This window comes from Melopsittacus undulatus, chromosome 2, assembly GCF_012275295.1.
Source record: "Melopsittacus undulatus isolate bMelUnd1 chromosome 2, bMelUnd1.mat.Z, whole genome shotgun sequence".
Lineage (NCBI taxonomy): Eukaryota > Metazoa > Chordata > Aves > Psittaciformes > Psittaculidae > Melopsittacus > Melopsittacus undulatus.
In genome coordinates, this window is record NC_047528.1 from 39904784 (window position 1) to 39919376 (window position 14593).

Below are 14593 nucleotides of genomic sequence, written 5' to 3' on the forward strand. Positions count from 1 at the left end.
TAGAAGTTTTAGCAGTTTTCTTTAAGAGAACCAAATACTATTCTAAGATAGCTAAAAAAAACTATGGTATTTTGTGTTGAATGTTAAACCTGGATGACCACTAAAGAAAGCTAAAGCTCTACAGACCTATGCAAAGTAAAATACTATCTGAAATATTTGTAAAGCCTTTCCAATATATTTTGTAAAAAGTTAATATCCAGCTGAATTCTGTTCCCTTCCCTTGCCATATTATCCTACATTTACAACCATCATAAACTATCTTTTCTATATGGGATGCGCTTGAAATAATAAGAAATTGAAGTAGGAGTTGCAATACCTGCTTCTGGCTTATGCTTAAACCCTTCAGTATTTTAATCTCCTCCAGCTCATCACTTACATGAACATGATTCATGCAAATCATTAATAAACCAGATCAAGTGAAATTACACTAAAAGTATTTGTTAATGAAAAGTATACTGTCATGTAAATTTAAAGCTGCAAACATCCTCCTCCCAAATTCTTACAGTCTATCTTGTTTAACAACAAAATCGAGCTGCTAAAGAAACTGCCATCTTTACTCAATTCAACTACATTCATGTACATGTTTCTTCTTCATCAGGAACAAACAATTAGTAACAAATGAAAGAGATCATTACATCAAGTGCCCTTTTAGATCACCCCTATTAAAACTTTAGTTTAGTTGTATTTTAATTCTAAGATACCAATTTCTAATTTTCTGCTCTGATTGCTCTTGTTGACTTATCTTTGAAAGATGTACTCTCAGTGCAAAGTCTAGAGATTATTTAGCAAGATGCCAATGTTGGCACCACTTAATGTGTTGATTGGTTGTATTATCAGTAGCAGTTTAAAATAAATTACTATTAAACTATTATTGTCTTTGGCTGACAAAACACAGTATTTTGGTGTTTACATATGAAACAATCATTATGAATAAACATGGAGAATGATGCTAGAGTGTAACACTAATGTGTGTAATTTTATATTAAGAACTGCTGCAAGTACAAAGCTGCTAAAAGCATATTACATTTTCTATTGAATTTCTACACCACACTTCCTCCCCCAACCTTTCCTTTTTTTATACTTGCTAACATAGCTAATGGTAATCCATTACCTATTGCTGCTGATTATGTCTGAAAAATATTAGCTTTTTGGAGCCAAGACCCACAAGGGACTACTTATAAGCTACACAAAATTAAGTTTCATTTTTAGAAGTTAAATCAGTGCACATCAGTACGCATCCAATGTGAAAAAAAATCTGCACTAGAGCCAAACTGATGCATATCAAAAGTGCTGTTGCTGCCAATGACAGCTCTAATGCAAAAATACTGAAAACATTCAATATGTCCCTGTATGCAATACAGAAGGGGGTGAGAAAACCAGCTAAGAAGTACAGCATCTAAAAATCATCAGTGCCCCTTGGAACAGGACTAGCAATTTCAGAGTTGCATGAAATTCTATTAATTCTCCTAGTGGATCAGCTGTAAAAGATTATACAAAATACAGTATGTCCAACTTGTATTAACTCTGGCTAATCCTCTAACCTGATATTATATCAATATGCTGCCAATGACAATGGGAAATGCAGTGCAACACAGGACATTAACAAGAAGAAAGTATTTCCCTTTAGGGAAGGTCAGATGTTATGGAGGCTGGCTAATGATAATTGTAGTGAACATGCTCACGTTCCATATTTGTTTTTAATACAGTATGGCTCTATCTGGAGCCAGGCTTCAAACATGGCATGCCATTCTTCCCCTCTGTGCCACTGTTAATAAATAATTTTTATTTCAATGTAATGTCAAAGATGAATGTTTTTCCTCTGAACATTTATAGATCATTCTGATTTGGTTTGTTTATTTTAATGCACTTGTTTTAATACTTTTCACTGATAAATTCTTCAGAAATGTCCCAAATAAAATGTTAAGTTTACACAGGGTTGATGTTCCTTCCCATTCGCCAATGTATCTAACAACACCATCATGTTAGGTCTGTCAATTAGGTCAGTCAACTGATCCTACAGGTGTGTCAAACCTTACCTGAGCCTTAAGGCCAGTATTCCCCACCACTACTTTTAAAAAATATTAATAATGTGTTGTCTATGTTGAAAGGGGTGGAGGCAAAAGTATACAGAAGCTCTTTCTCTTTCTAGCTTCACCTACAGTGTGTTCCATCTAACATGAGTTAGTTAGCTACACAGTTAGATGTGACACCAAAATGGCCTTACTACTTAGTCTGACAGTCTAACTAGATCATGCCCTGTTTCCAGCAATTGCCCACAGTGAGTGAAGAAGAAAAACTAGAAGAACAAGTACACAGGCAGTGAAGTTTTCCTAGTCAAACCTCCTAGCTTCCACAGATTTGCATATGAGGGGCTCTCTTTTGCAATATTAGTTATTTATGGTGAAAACACTTCTGTGTAACACTGTTTCTCTTTTAGTCAGGAAATGATATATCATTTGTATGCTCTCATCTTTAAAACTGTCTAAGAAAAGCTTGCAAAAAAAACATTAATATGTATATATTTTAGCTAACTTCACAGGTTAATTTCTGAATATTTGCTATTTGCAGCTGGCTACTCAGTAACATAAGCAACGTAAGAGAATACAGCTTGACTATCTCTACAGATTACTTGAGAAAGATGTTTCTGTAATATCTCAGAATGAGTATCTTCATCACAGGTACAGGCATATTGCACAAATATAAATTACATTTTCCATTAATACTTTTTGTGAAAAATAAAATCGTTCTCTTGAATTTTAGCAGGAGATAAATAAGATAACATGAAGGAAACCTGAAATTTTTACTTTATCTAGTACTTGCAATATTTTTCTCTTGTGTATTTAGTCATAGATGCTAATAGCGCAGGATACTCACAGCAATAAAGCCAGGAGTTTGCCTTGTTTTCATAAGGGAATTTAGTTTGTAATCACGCATTTCTTTTATTAATATCAATGGGATATTTTCAACCACTTTATATATCTCTTTAAAATACTTAGCAACAAGATTGTGTCAATACAATAGTCTTGATAGAAAAACATAGCTGTAAGGGTGCAACTAATTTATCCTTTAGACATTAATGGAAATTCAGCTTGGAGACTGTAAAGATCCAGACTCTAAAAGCTTAAAAGAATGTTACTTTTACCCAAGAATATTGCAGTACCATGAGAAGCTGTGGCCGTAACATACTTTGGCATAATCGGGCCATGACTCAAAAGGTGAACTTATGCAAGGGCTATGGAAACAGCTTTAGCCTTCTCAGTAGCACCCACACAGCATTTTGCTGTAGCCCATCTCCCATCACCCTTTATCCTCCCTGCAGCTGCACACAGACTTTCAGCATTTAATCTGGAAGAAATCAACAAATACACATTGGAAAGGAACAGATATATCACTTAATTTAAGCTCTCTGGGAAAATTTATTTTCTTTTCCTTTTAGATTTGCAGATATACATCTGAGTAAGAAAACATGTCTCCAATCTCATTTCCTTATTTTATGTGTGTATTTGTTTAATTATATATTGTTACAGTTTATTATTTGCATTTCAGCAGTCCCTAGCAAGAAACAGATTGTTCTGGGTACAGTATATTGTTATTATCTCCTCTTTAAATGTGCAAATAATTAAACATTGTATTTTTGTTTTAGTAAGTATTTATGGAGAAGTAAGAAAAACATATATATGATATACAAAAGGAAATAAACCTAATTAGCAGTGCCTGGTGACAGCGATAGCAAATAGGCTTGTCTAACATTTGCCTGAAATTACGAACTAGTGATTAGGGGCTACCCATTTAATTTTAGTATTGATGGAAGTCACAGACTTGCTTGTGTTTAGTGGCTAATTTTAAAGGACAAGGCAGACTTCCAACATGGATGTGAATTAGGCACTAAGTTCAATCACCTAAACTCTTCAGAGCTTGAAAGACTTTTAGCAAATCAAAAGTGTTTAGAAATGTTTGCTCCAATACGCAAAGCATTGTCCCCATGGGAAAATTTAGGATCCTGCTTACCCTAACAAAAGATCAAAATTAGAGAAAAATTAGTGCCCATGTAGTACCCTAATTCTGTTCGCCTTTAAACCAGGGCAAGTTCTAAAATCTCATCTAGAGGCACCCAAGGTCTACATTACAGTGATCATGTGGATCCTGCACCTCACACAACTCAGTATACACAAGGGCATCACAAGTATCTCTCTCTATAACATACACATATTAATATACATAATATACAATTCATACTATATATATTATATATAGTATGTAATACATATTATATATATATGCATATGTAGATACAAAATGGCACAAATATCTACCATGACCATCCACACTGGTGCAATCAGATGCTGCTTGCCTATGTATTCATCTGACCATCATATCTCTAAAATATAGGCAATCTCCACCACCATTTGTAACAGGTTGTGCATGCACCCCAGTCCCATGACCTAACAAAGATGTACACTTGCATTTCTCAAGCAGACATATACCCTTTCTATGAAAGGACACATCTGTATTTTCATCATGCATCACCCTGGGAAAGAAAGAACAGCGTTTCACTAAGCCAGTCATCTAGCCTTTGGCTAGATTTGTGCTACTTTCTGTTTCAAAAGCATATTGGTGGTGGAATGGACTGCAGGCCAGATAATCTTTTTGGTAAAGTTACATCTGCTCAATTGCTAGCACAGTTGCAACAAGAGAATGGTGAGGGATCTTACTGCTTCTCCTCCCCTTTGAATCCCTAACTCTGTACTGAAAGGGATGCAAAATTCATCTGGACTATATGAGAGCAAAGAAGAACTTACCCAGTAAAAACAGTTCTTTTGACTCATGTACTGAATGCGTCATGGGTTTCAGGTAGTGTTTATGCATTTCTTAGAAAAGTAAAAAATCATACTGCAAGCACACACAAGTGTACAGAAGTTCCACTTTCCACACAACCCACTAATGAGCTCAAACTTGTAGTCAAAAACCTAAACCTCAGCTCTGGAAGTGCCAGTATCACAGTATGTCACTCATCTGTGGGCCTGGGGTGGCCCCTTCTCCTTGCAACAAATGCTAAATACAGAAATAATTTTAAATGGCATAGATTACAGAAATTGACAATATTGTGCACAGGTTATTGAAATAGAGTCTACTGTTTTAAAGAGGATACTTAACTTTTTCTACACAGATAGGATTTTTTTTTGTTGTTGTTGATAAGAAGTGTTTTTCTAATGTTGCCCTGACAGAGACTAAATCTGTGGGGAAAAAAAACGCCTTGATGGTGTACAAAAGGCTGTGGAAACCATATAATGAAATGTGGAGATACAGTGAAAAAGTCCAAAAGTACTTATGTCCTACCTCTTTACCCTGACAGATAATTTGTCATGATGTGGAATCCCAAGGTAAGGAGTAGTAAGTAAAAAAGCCCAATGAGGCATAAAGAAGTCTCAGGTTTCTTTACTGCATTGCCTTTTATTTTAGCTCCGCACTCTGGCTAAGATTAGGTTGTTAGCTTTTCACCTTTTTTGTTGTTTGGTTGTTTTTTGGTGGGGTTTTTTGTTTGTTGGGTTTTTGGGTTTGTTGTTTTGTTTTTGGTTTGTTTTTTTGGGGGGGGGGTGCATGTCAGGGGAAGCAATGAGTGAATTTCACTTTACATTTTCTGTAAAACAAAACTGAATGCATTCTTGGCAAATTAATCCTGGTCATTTATCCTGAAATAGCACAGCACTTTCATATTCAATCACAAGATTAGCTAACCTGTTGATGCTGAACGCTTTGCTCATTAGGTTCCTGCCTAGAGACATTGAGTGCACACATTTGTCAAAAATTTACTAAGAACTTTCCTGTACATGCATTCACAGCTAAAACATTACATACTTTTTAACTGCACTTTTTCCTTCAGAAGAAAATAGCATTCTTCTAAAAGATCTGCAATCTATGAAGAATGTAACTCTTGCAGAATTACCTTGGCTTATGATTTCAGTATTTAAGACCCTAAATCTCAGAACCACAAAACGCAATCATAAATATTCTCTTTCAGATCAGGCTTATATAGCAATACTTAATTCTTAAATAGCAGTATTTTTTCATTATTAGATCTCAAAACATCAAAACACTATCAATGAATGGATCATATACTTTTCATAAAACAATTCTGAAGTGCCATAGACTTTAATGAGATTGTTTAAGAAAGTAAAATGAATAGGATTTGGCCCTACTTTTTCATAGCCTTTGCTGAACAGAATATAATTGATTTTATGTATTTGCAGGAAGGAGCAGGGAAAAATATTGTGACAATCACATTAGAAGTTAGTAGCTGCACAGATGAGACTTATCTGGAATTAATACAATATGGCTGCATTATTTCTTGCACTATCATTTGGCTTCTGCATGCAGTATACAACCATACTGCTGCAAAAATTGCATATGAAAACACAATCACTGAATTGTGGACAAATCCATTCTTCATTCTAATATGAAACACTAACATCTTGGCTACAAGGTACATGCTAGTACATACCTTAAATAATATTTTAATCAGATTGTACTGTGCACACAATAGAGATCGTGACTACCAAATATGAAATCTGCATAACATTTGGTAATACACTTCTAAGTCTATTCTTTGAAAGCAGTACTTTAAGTGAAATGAATTTATATATAAAAGAAGTGCTTTTTGTAATGTTTTCATGGGAGACACACTTGAAACAGCTTTAAATATCAATCCACCTTGGCACTCCAGCAATTTAAAATAACTATTTATTAAAGAAGTGTTTCTCTGCTTAATAAATTAGATAAATTTAAACAGTGAGATACATTTCAACACCAAGTAACAAAAAGAGCATTTAAGACAAATGTTGTTAAACACACCAATGTAATTTTCATCAAATTCTCTGCTGTGGTGTAATACATAATCTGTATTTTTATTTAATGTATCTGACAGCTTCTAAATTCATTTGTTTGCTGTGGTTCCTTTAAAAGCTAAATTACTATAGGAAGTTTCAGTAAATTAGTTGATTCAAATAATCTTATGAACTAATTAAGCTAGAATGGTTATATTAATTTAGACAAATCTGCAACTGGCACCTCTCCATCCCTTTAAGCTGATCTACAGAAAGGCCTACCTGGATGTTAGTCAGAAGGGTCTCTATGGAGGACAATCCATCAGGGAATAGAAAAGGAGATGGAAAACCTGGAGGTAGTGGTTGCCCATGACCAGTTAGAGAAAGTTTGTCAAGGCTGTCTCTTGCGGTTGGTGTGGAGAGCGGGGTCTCATCTGTATGTGATTGAAACAAAAATATAGAACAAGTTACGCTTGTCTGTTTTTATTAGACCTCAGTAATGGCTTCCCTAGTGGTTTCCAGAACATTTATTGCAAATTGGTTCCTGCTATCAGGAGAAAATGCTTTCTGCTGAATTTTCTTTAATGAAAAAGCTGTGGAGATACAACAAGATAACATTAATGAGTAACTTTATAAGCCTTTTAAATGCAGTCTCTAATGAGACTGAGTTTACAGTGCCATAGAATCTTTTTAAAACAAATATTATCTCACATATACTTGTGATAATATATTCAGGCTAGCTTTATGGGCACCTTCCCAATTATCTCATTTTAGTTTGTGTTCTATTTGGATTGACAATATAAGATTTTCCAGCATGACATATATTTTGTATACGAGAAATATATGAGTATGAGGCTTCCTATACAATTAACTCTTCCCACTCTTAATGGTTTCACTTACAACCCAGAAGATTCAGCAACACTGAGAAAAGCTACAGGTCCTCGATGCATTTTTAATCAAGAAAGTACACCTGATTCTCACAATTGAAACATGTTATGAACAATACATGAAATTAACAGCATGGTTACAATCACTGGCCTAATTTTTTTAAGCATGGACATCTTCTAACAATTAGTGCTAAAACCCTTAGTGGGATCTTTGTAACAATCAGATCTGAACAGTACTGACATCACAATGGGAAAAAACTCCTACAGCTGGAAGACTTCTAATACTAAAGTTTCACAGTTAATCTGTGAATGGATTATAAAGTAAATGAAAATAAATAAATAAATAACCCCCATCCCCACCCCACAATTAATAGAAACTTCAGTACCCTGCCTTGTCTTCTTTTTTTTATTTTTGAAATATTTTTAGACTACTGTTGATAAGATACAGAAATTTAAGTCAATTTCTTTATACCAGATGTTAATCTGAATTCTTCAAAAGGAAAACTAAGTATCTATACATATAGGTAAATACCTATACCTATGCATACTCTTCTTACCAAGGGCTCAATCATTAATCCAGTTATTGATGTATCTCAATACAATACAAGGGCAGCAGAATATATTCCTGCTATTAGGCAGACCTCTGCACAGCTACTTAACTACAAAAGTCTCTCAAACTTGCTCTTTTCCATTATGGCTTTGATCATTATAAGATATATAGTTTGAGGTATTTTAATTTCATTTACTTTCTGCATTTTAATGTTGGTTTCAATAATAGTTGTATTTCACCAATTTATCCTATCATGTACATTAGGAATTGTTTTTATTATATGGAAGTTTTGATTCTAGTTACCTAAAAAGAGCTCTTTGACTGGTTTGAGGTACTTTCTGAAGTAGACATAGGACAGGACCAGGCAAATTAAAATCTGCTGCAATGAAGAGTTAGTCTAGGCTTTGATGACCGCAGGACCAGAAAAACAAAATTCAAAGTCCCAGTTCATTCCAACACTGTTAATGCAGAAGGAAGCAAACTCTATCGACAATGTTCAGGTGCAGATTCCATGCCCCATTTCCTCACCAGCTCTGTTGTGCTGGTCAGTATTTACAGTGTTAAGGTGAAAGTCTCACCCAGTGTGTCCCTCCACAGAAATACCCAAACGGGTATTTGGACATCTGCTTCTGGTCTTGCCCCACTTAACTCTTTCTGTAGCCAGTGAAGGGAAGCAGACACCAGTTTGAGGTACTAATCCATCTGAACTATCACAGGTGTCTGCTACAGGAGGAGACAAATTTTCCTCTAGAAGTGCCTGTTGACTGTAAGAAAAGCCTAAGCTGACTAGCTCAGATGGAAAGTTCTACTTTTGGCGAAATCAGACCTACCATGGAAGGTGTTCTTCCTACTTCACTGTCTCTCAGGCTGACAGTAGCCTACATAAGGAGGAATAGCCTGTTTCACGTCCCCTATTTGTCACACCTTGTGCAACAATTACTCTTTTCTCATAAAGTCATATTTCAAAAGCTTACAAAAGTAAGCTTTGTGAAAGTAACTGATGTTGAAAAATGAAAGCTTCAGCCCCTTCAGAGTCACAAAAATATTTTCAGCTGTATTTAAGTTTTCCAGTCATGTCACAAAACAGCTGGAAAAAAAAAATGGCATTAGATTAGTGAACCACTACCTATCTACCTTAATGAGATTCAAAGCAGGATTTGAAAAATGTAGTCTATGGATGTATCGTCTGTCCTCATCCTATCCACAGCAACATGGACATCCCTCTAGTAATTTTGTAGTAGTATCCTGAAGTTTGGTCCTAAATTTCTTCCTTTACTTTTCTTCACAACTTTTAAGATGTTATAGAAATATTCACCACTTCATGAGAAAAAATAAATTAGTTATTCCCAGGTACGGCAAACTAACTTACTATTTTCATATCATCCTGTTAGTTCATCTTCACAAATCCTATTCCAGTGTGAAATATCATTACCAAATGTTGTTTTGTTTTTTTTTTCCCCATATGCTGCCAGAATTGCTATGCTTTCATTAATCAAAAGAAACAAACCAAAACTTAAACAAAACTGGTTATGCAATATACAGTACCACTGCATGGCTGAAATTTTTATCTCTGCTGCAAATATTGCTCTCCCAAATGATTTCTACTCAACATTAAAAATAAAATGAAATAAAAAAATTACAAACCCTCTTCTGTGTTACACCACTGAAATTTTTGGCCACACATTTATATCAGTTCCAGTGAATTTCCAGTGAAGGTACTGGACTTGCATGGTATAGCATGAAAGAGTCCAATCACTAGGATGCATGGCAGAGCTGATTCATATAAATGAGAAAGCAAAGTTAAAAAAATAAAAATACAGCATTTGGCTCTAGGTTTGTCAGAGCAATGAGCCAATAACCTCTCATACTTTCTAAGACAACTTAGAATCTTACTAATATTTTAGACCTCAAATTGTCAAAATATTTTAATACCTACTAGATAAAATTGACCAACTTAAGAATTCCATAAGCCTTAAGTCACTTAAAACTATGCTATTCCATGCACTTACTGAGATAAAGAAAGCTCCTAATACAGGTCTCGTCACAGAATTTAAGCAAGACATTAAATCTTTTACTGCATTACTACTTTGAATAGATCTGATATTTGCTGTACTTTGTGCATGCTTAAAACAAGTTTTTCTTAACATGTGTGGCATGGTTTTAAAATAGGCAAAGTAACTCAAGAAAGGTTAGAACAGAAAATAACATCTGAACTCTAATGTTATAATAAATAACAGAAACAAATTTACACTGAAGGGTAAGACTAGAGAGCTGAACTTACTATGAACTTACTTTAATGAAGCGTCAACTCAGAAAAAAGAAGCCAGACTAATGTGACTTTATTTTCTTGATGTCCCATGTGAAATAAACTTTGAGTATGAGTATGTTTGAAACAGCAAATGTACATACTATACACAGGAAGCATGAATATTTGTGGATGCGAGATAAGCAATGATTGAGAAAATCTTGAAGAATTGCATTTTTAAGAAAAACCACATTGTAAACACAGCCAATTAAAACATAACTACATATCTTAGTAGCAAAATAATATGACCTCTTGCCATTAAAGTATTTTAAAATCTTCCATTCCTGCAGAATTCCTCTTTTCTCAATACTATGAAGTATTTTGTTTTCCAAATAACCATTAGCCTAACATCTTTTAAACTGTTGCAAAGAAACTACTAATGTTCCTCTTAACCTACTAGCACAGAAATGCTGCAAAACTGATGAGCCCTTGCTGGGAGACAGAGATTTGGTATTTTCAGTCTAAATGCATCAAAAGAAGCATTCTGAGACAAGTCAGGGCAAGAGGGGAAGAGTGTCAATCTACAACTCCATTGTCAGAGTTGGGAGCACAACAGTGTAAAGAAAGGGGCAGGAGGGAAAGAATGAACACGACAGAACAAAGAGGTGTCCAGGCCTGCCATGGCTTGTGCTGAGAACTGAGGTGTTATAAATTAACAAATAAACAAGGATAGGACAAGCTGTTACCCAAGCTTCTACAGTATCTGAGCAGAGATGAATACGTGCCTTGACATATGAAATAAATCACCATAATAAGCAAGTCTGAATGCAACATACCTTTAAAGTATTTGTAAATGCTACATCCACTCCATCCATTGTTCCTCAATTTCCAAAATTCACCTGTTTTCTTCAAACCAGATTTTATCTGCAAACAGCAGCTGGTTTGGGCCAAATACAATAAACATTTTTCACTGTATTTGGTTTGTTGCCATTCTATTTTATTCTTTCACCAGATAACATGGAAACAGACATCCTGAAAGCTGTGACAGCTATTTAAACAATAACAGATGAATAGAGGTAGCCACTCTCTTGTCTTTGTTCCTAAAAGCAAGTAGGATAAGTTCAGACCGGTCACCAATCAAACTGGAGAATACTGATATTGCCAAGATGTGAAAGCAAGTGATAATAGCCAGCTCAAAAAAAAAAAACAAAAAACAGAAGTGTACTGATTACTGTCTTTCTGTAAGCATTTAATGTTTTATTGTAATGCAACTTGACACTTTGTTGTTCTCCGTAAAATATTTCATGTGTTTGCTCCTAAAGCAGGCTCATTCTTACCATTTGAATGATGAAAGAGGATCCTGTTTACCCTTTTTGTTATCATAAACCTGGTGCATACATTTTTGTAGAAACAATCTATTCTATTTGGCTTAATACAATTTTGGCTCATGTTGTCAAACACCCTTTAGTACACATTTTTTTTATATTTCACCTTCCTCAGAGTTAGAAGTTTCAGGTGTGACAAACTCCTCTATTTTAATCAATAATTGTTGATTTATATTAGCACAAAAGAACAGAGGGTCCCATATCCTGAACTGAAACATTTCACAACCTGAGGCATATTAAAAAAAAAAAAAGAGTAAAAGAAAATCCTCTTGCTCAATTCCAGAATCATTCACCTGCTTTAGAGATTTAGTCATTCAAGATTCACCCCGCACATAACTAGGGGCAACGTGAGATGACTGTGAAGGTTGTTCCAAACTGTAAAAAGAATGTACTAAAACTAACTCTTATAAAAACATTGTTTTTTTCAATCTACATTTTAACTTCTTCTTTTTATGCTAAAAATAGTTCTCTAGGACACCCAAATTATTCTGAAATAAAAATATTTACTGCTGGAAATCAGGGAAAATATAAAATAAAAAATATATAAAATATAAAACTAGGCTGGCTTGCTGGTTGTTGCTTCTTTGGCATTTAAAAGAGGCTAGTGCTCTCACAGTTAACAGTACTATTGCAAATGCTGTCCACCGAGCTGTTCTATTTCTTGGCTTAGTATGTTTACCTAAGAACTTTGGGAATAGTAACTCACCAATAATGAAATACAACTAAAAGATTGGAATCTTACATGGAAAGGACCATGGCTATTAGGATTATATTTCTTGGATGTGTATATTGCACAATGGCTTTATATCCATCTTTATACATGTATTTGTGCAAAATAGGTCATGCATTTGTGTAACACTTCTACCATTATGGACTGAACAATTCCATAAGTGGCGTGGCTTCAAAATATGCAGTTTCCCTTGATGTAAAGGACTACACAAGAGCAAAGGTACATAAGAGGTGCTGAACGCATTCTTTGCCTCTGTCTTTACTCCTGCAGACTCTCCCCAGGGGTCCCAGATTCCTATAGCCCCAGAAGGAGTCAGGACAAAGGAGGAATTTGCTTTGGTAGATGAGGATTGGGTTAGGGATCAGTTAAGCAGTCTGGATATCTATAAATCAATGGGTCCGGATGGAATACACCCATGGGTGCTGAGGGAGATGGCAGAGGTCATTGCTTGGGTACTCTCCATCATCTTTGGTAAATCATGGGAAACGGGAGAGGTGCCTGAGGATTGGAGGATGGCAAATGTCACACCAGTCTATAAGAAGGGCAAGAAAGAGGACCCAGGTAATTAATAGGCCAGTCAGCCTTATCTCCAACCCTGGAAAGGTGATGGAACAACTTGTTCTTGACACCATCTCTAGACATATCAAGGATGAGTGGGTCATTAAGAACAGCCAACATATTTTTACCAGGGGAAGTCATGTTTGACCAACCTTACAGCCTTCTATGAGGAAGTAACTAGGTGAAGGGATGATGGTAGAGCAGTAGATGTGGTTTTCCTTGACTTCAGTAAGGCATTTGATACTGTCTCCCACAGTATCCTCATAGATAAGCTAAGGAAGTGTGGGCTTGATGATCAGGTAGTGAGGTGGATCAAGAACTGGTTGAAAGGAAGAAGGCAGAGAGTTGTGGTCAATGGCACAGAATCTAGCTGGAGGTCTGTGACTAGGGGAGTTCCTTAGGGGTCGGTGCTGGGACCAGTGCTGTTTAATAGTTTCATCAACGACCTGGATGAGGGAACCGAGTGTACCCTCAGCAAGTTCGCTGATGACACTAAACTGGGAGGAGTGGCTGACACACCAGAAGGCTGTGTTGCCATTCAGCGAGACCTGGACAGGCTGGAGAGTTGGGCAGGGAGAAACTTGATGAAATTCAACAAGGGCAAGTGTAGAGTCCTGCATCTGGGGAAGAACAACCCCATGTACCAGTACAGGTTGGGGGTTGACCTGCTGGAAAGGAGTGAAGGGGAAAGGGACCTGGGGGTCCTGGTGGATAGGAGGATGACCATGAGCCAGCAATGTGCCCTTGTGGCCAAGAAGGCAAATGGCATCCTAGGGTGCATTAGAAAGGGTGTGATTAGTAGGGCAAGAGAGGTTCTCCTCCCCCTCTACTCTGCCTTGGTGAGGCCGCATCTGGAATATTGTGTCCAGTTCTGGGCCCCTCAGTTCAAGAAGGACAGAGAATTGCTTGAAAGAGTCCAGCACAGAGCCACAAAGATGATGGAGTGGAACACCTCCCTTATGAGGAGAGGCTGAGGGAGTTGGATCTCTTTAGCTTGGAGAAGAGGAGACTGAGCAGTGACCTCATCAGTGTTTACAAATATGTAAAGGGTGAGTGTCAGGATGATGGAGCTAGTTTTTTTTCAGTGATATCCAGTGACAGGACAAGGGGCAGTGGGTGTAAACTGGAGCATAGGAGGTTCCACGTTAACATCAGGAAGAAGTTCTTTACTGTAAGAGTGACAGAGCACTGGAACAGGTTGCACAGAGGGGGGTTGTGGAGTCTCCTACATTGGAGATACTCAAGGCCTGCCTGGACAAGTTCCTGTGTGATGTACTCTAGGTTACCCTGCTTGTTGCAGGGGGGTTGGACCAGATGATCTTTTGAGGTCCCTTCCAACCCCTGGGATTCTATGATTCTGTGATAAGCACGTAGTTATATACGTCCACTTCAGAGGTAGGTTTAGATGCAGGACTTG

General features: G+C 36.4%; 1 protein-coding gene across 3 annotated transcripts in view; it reads right to left on the reverse strand.

The window, feature by feature from the left end:
* Positions 1 to 14593, reverse strand: part of DACH1 (dachshund family transcription factor 1) — a 366347-nt gene that overhangs the window by 41902 nt on the left and 309852 nt on the right. For all 3 annotated transcript variants that reach the window (XM_005148107.4, XM_031048082.2, XM_031048083.2), the window contains one exon: positions 7104 to 7255. In XM_005148107.4, the coding sequence (XP_005148164.1) occupies positions 7104 to 7255 (152 nt within the window). The remainder of the gene's footprint in view (positions 1 to 7103; positions 7256 to 14593) is intronic.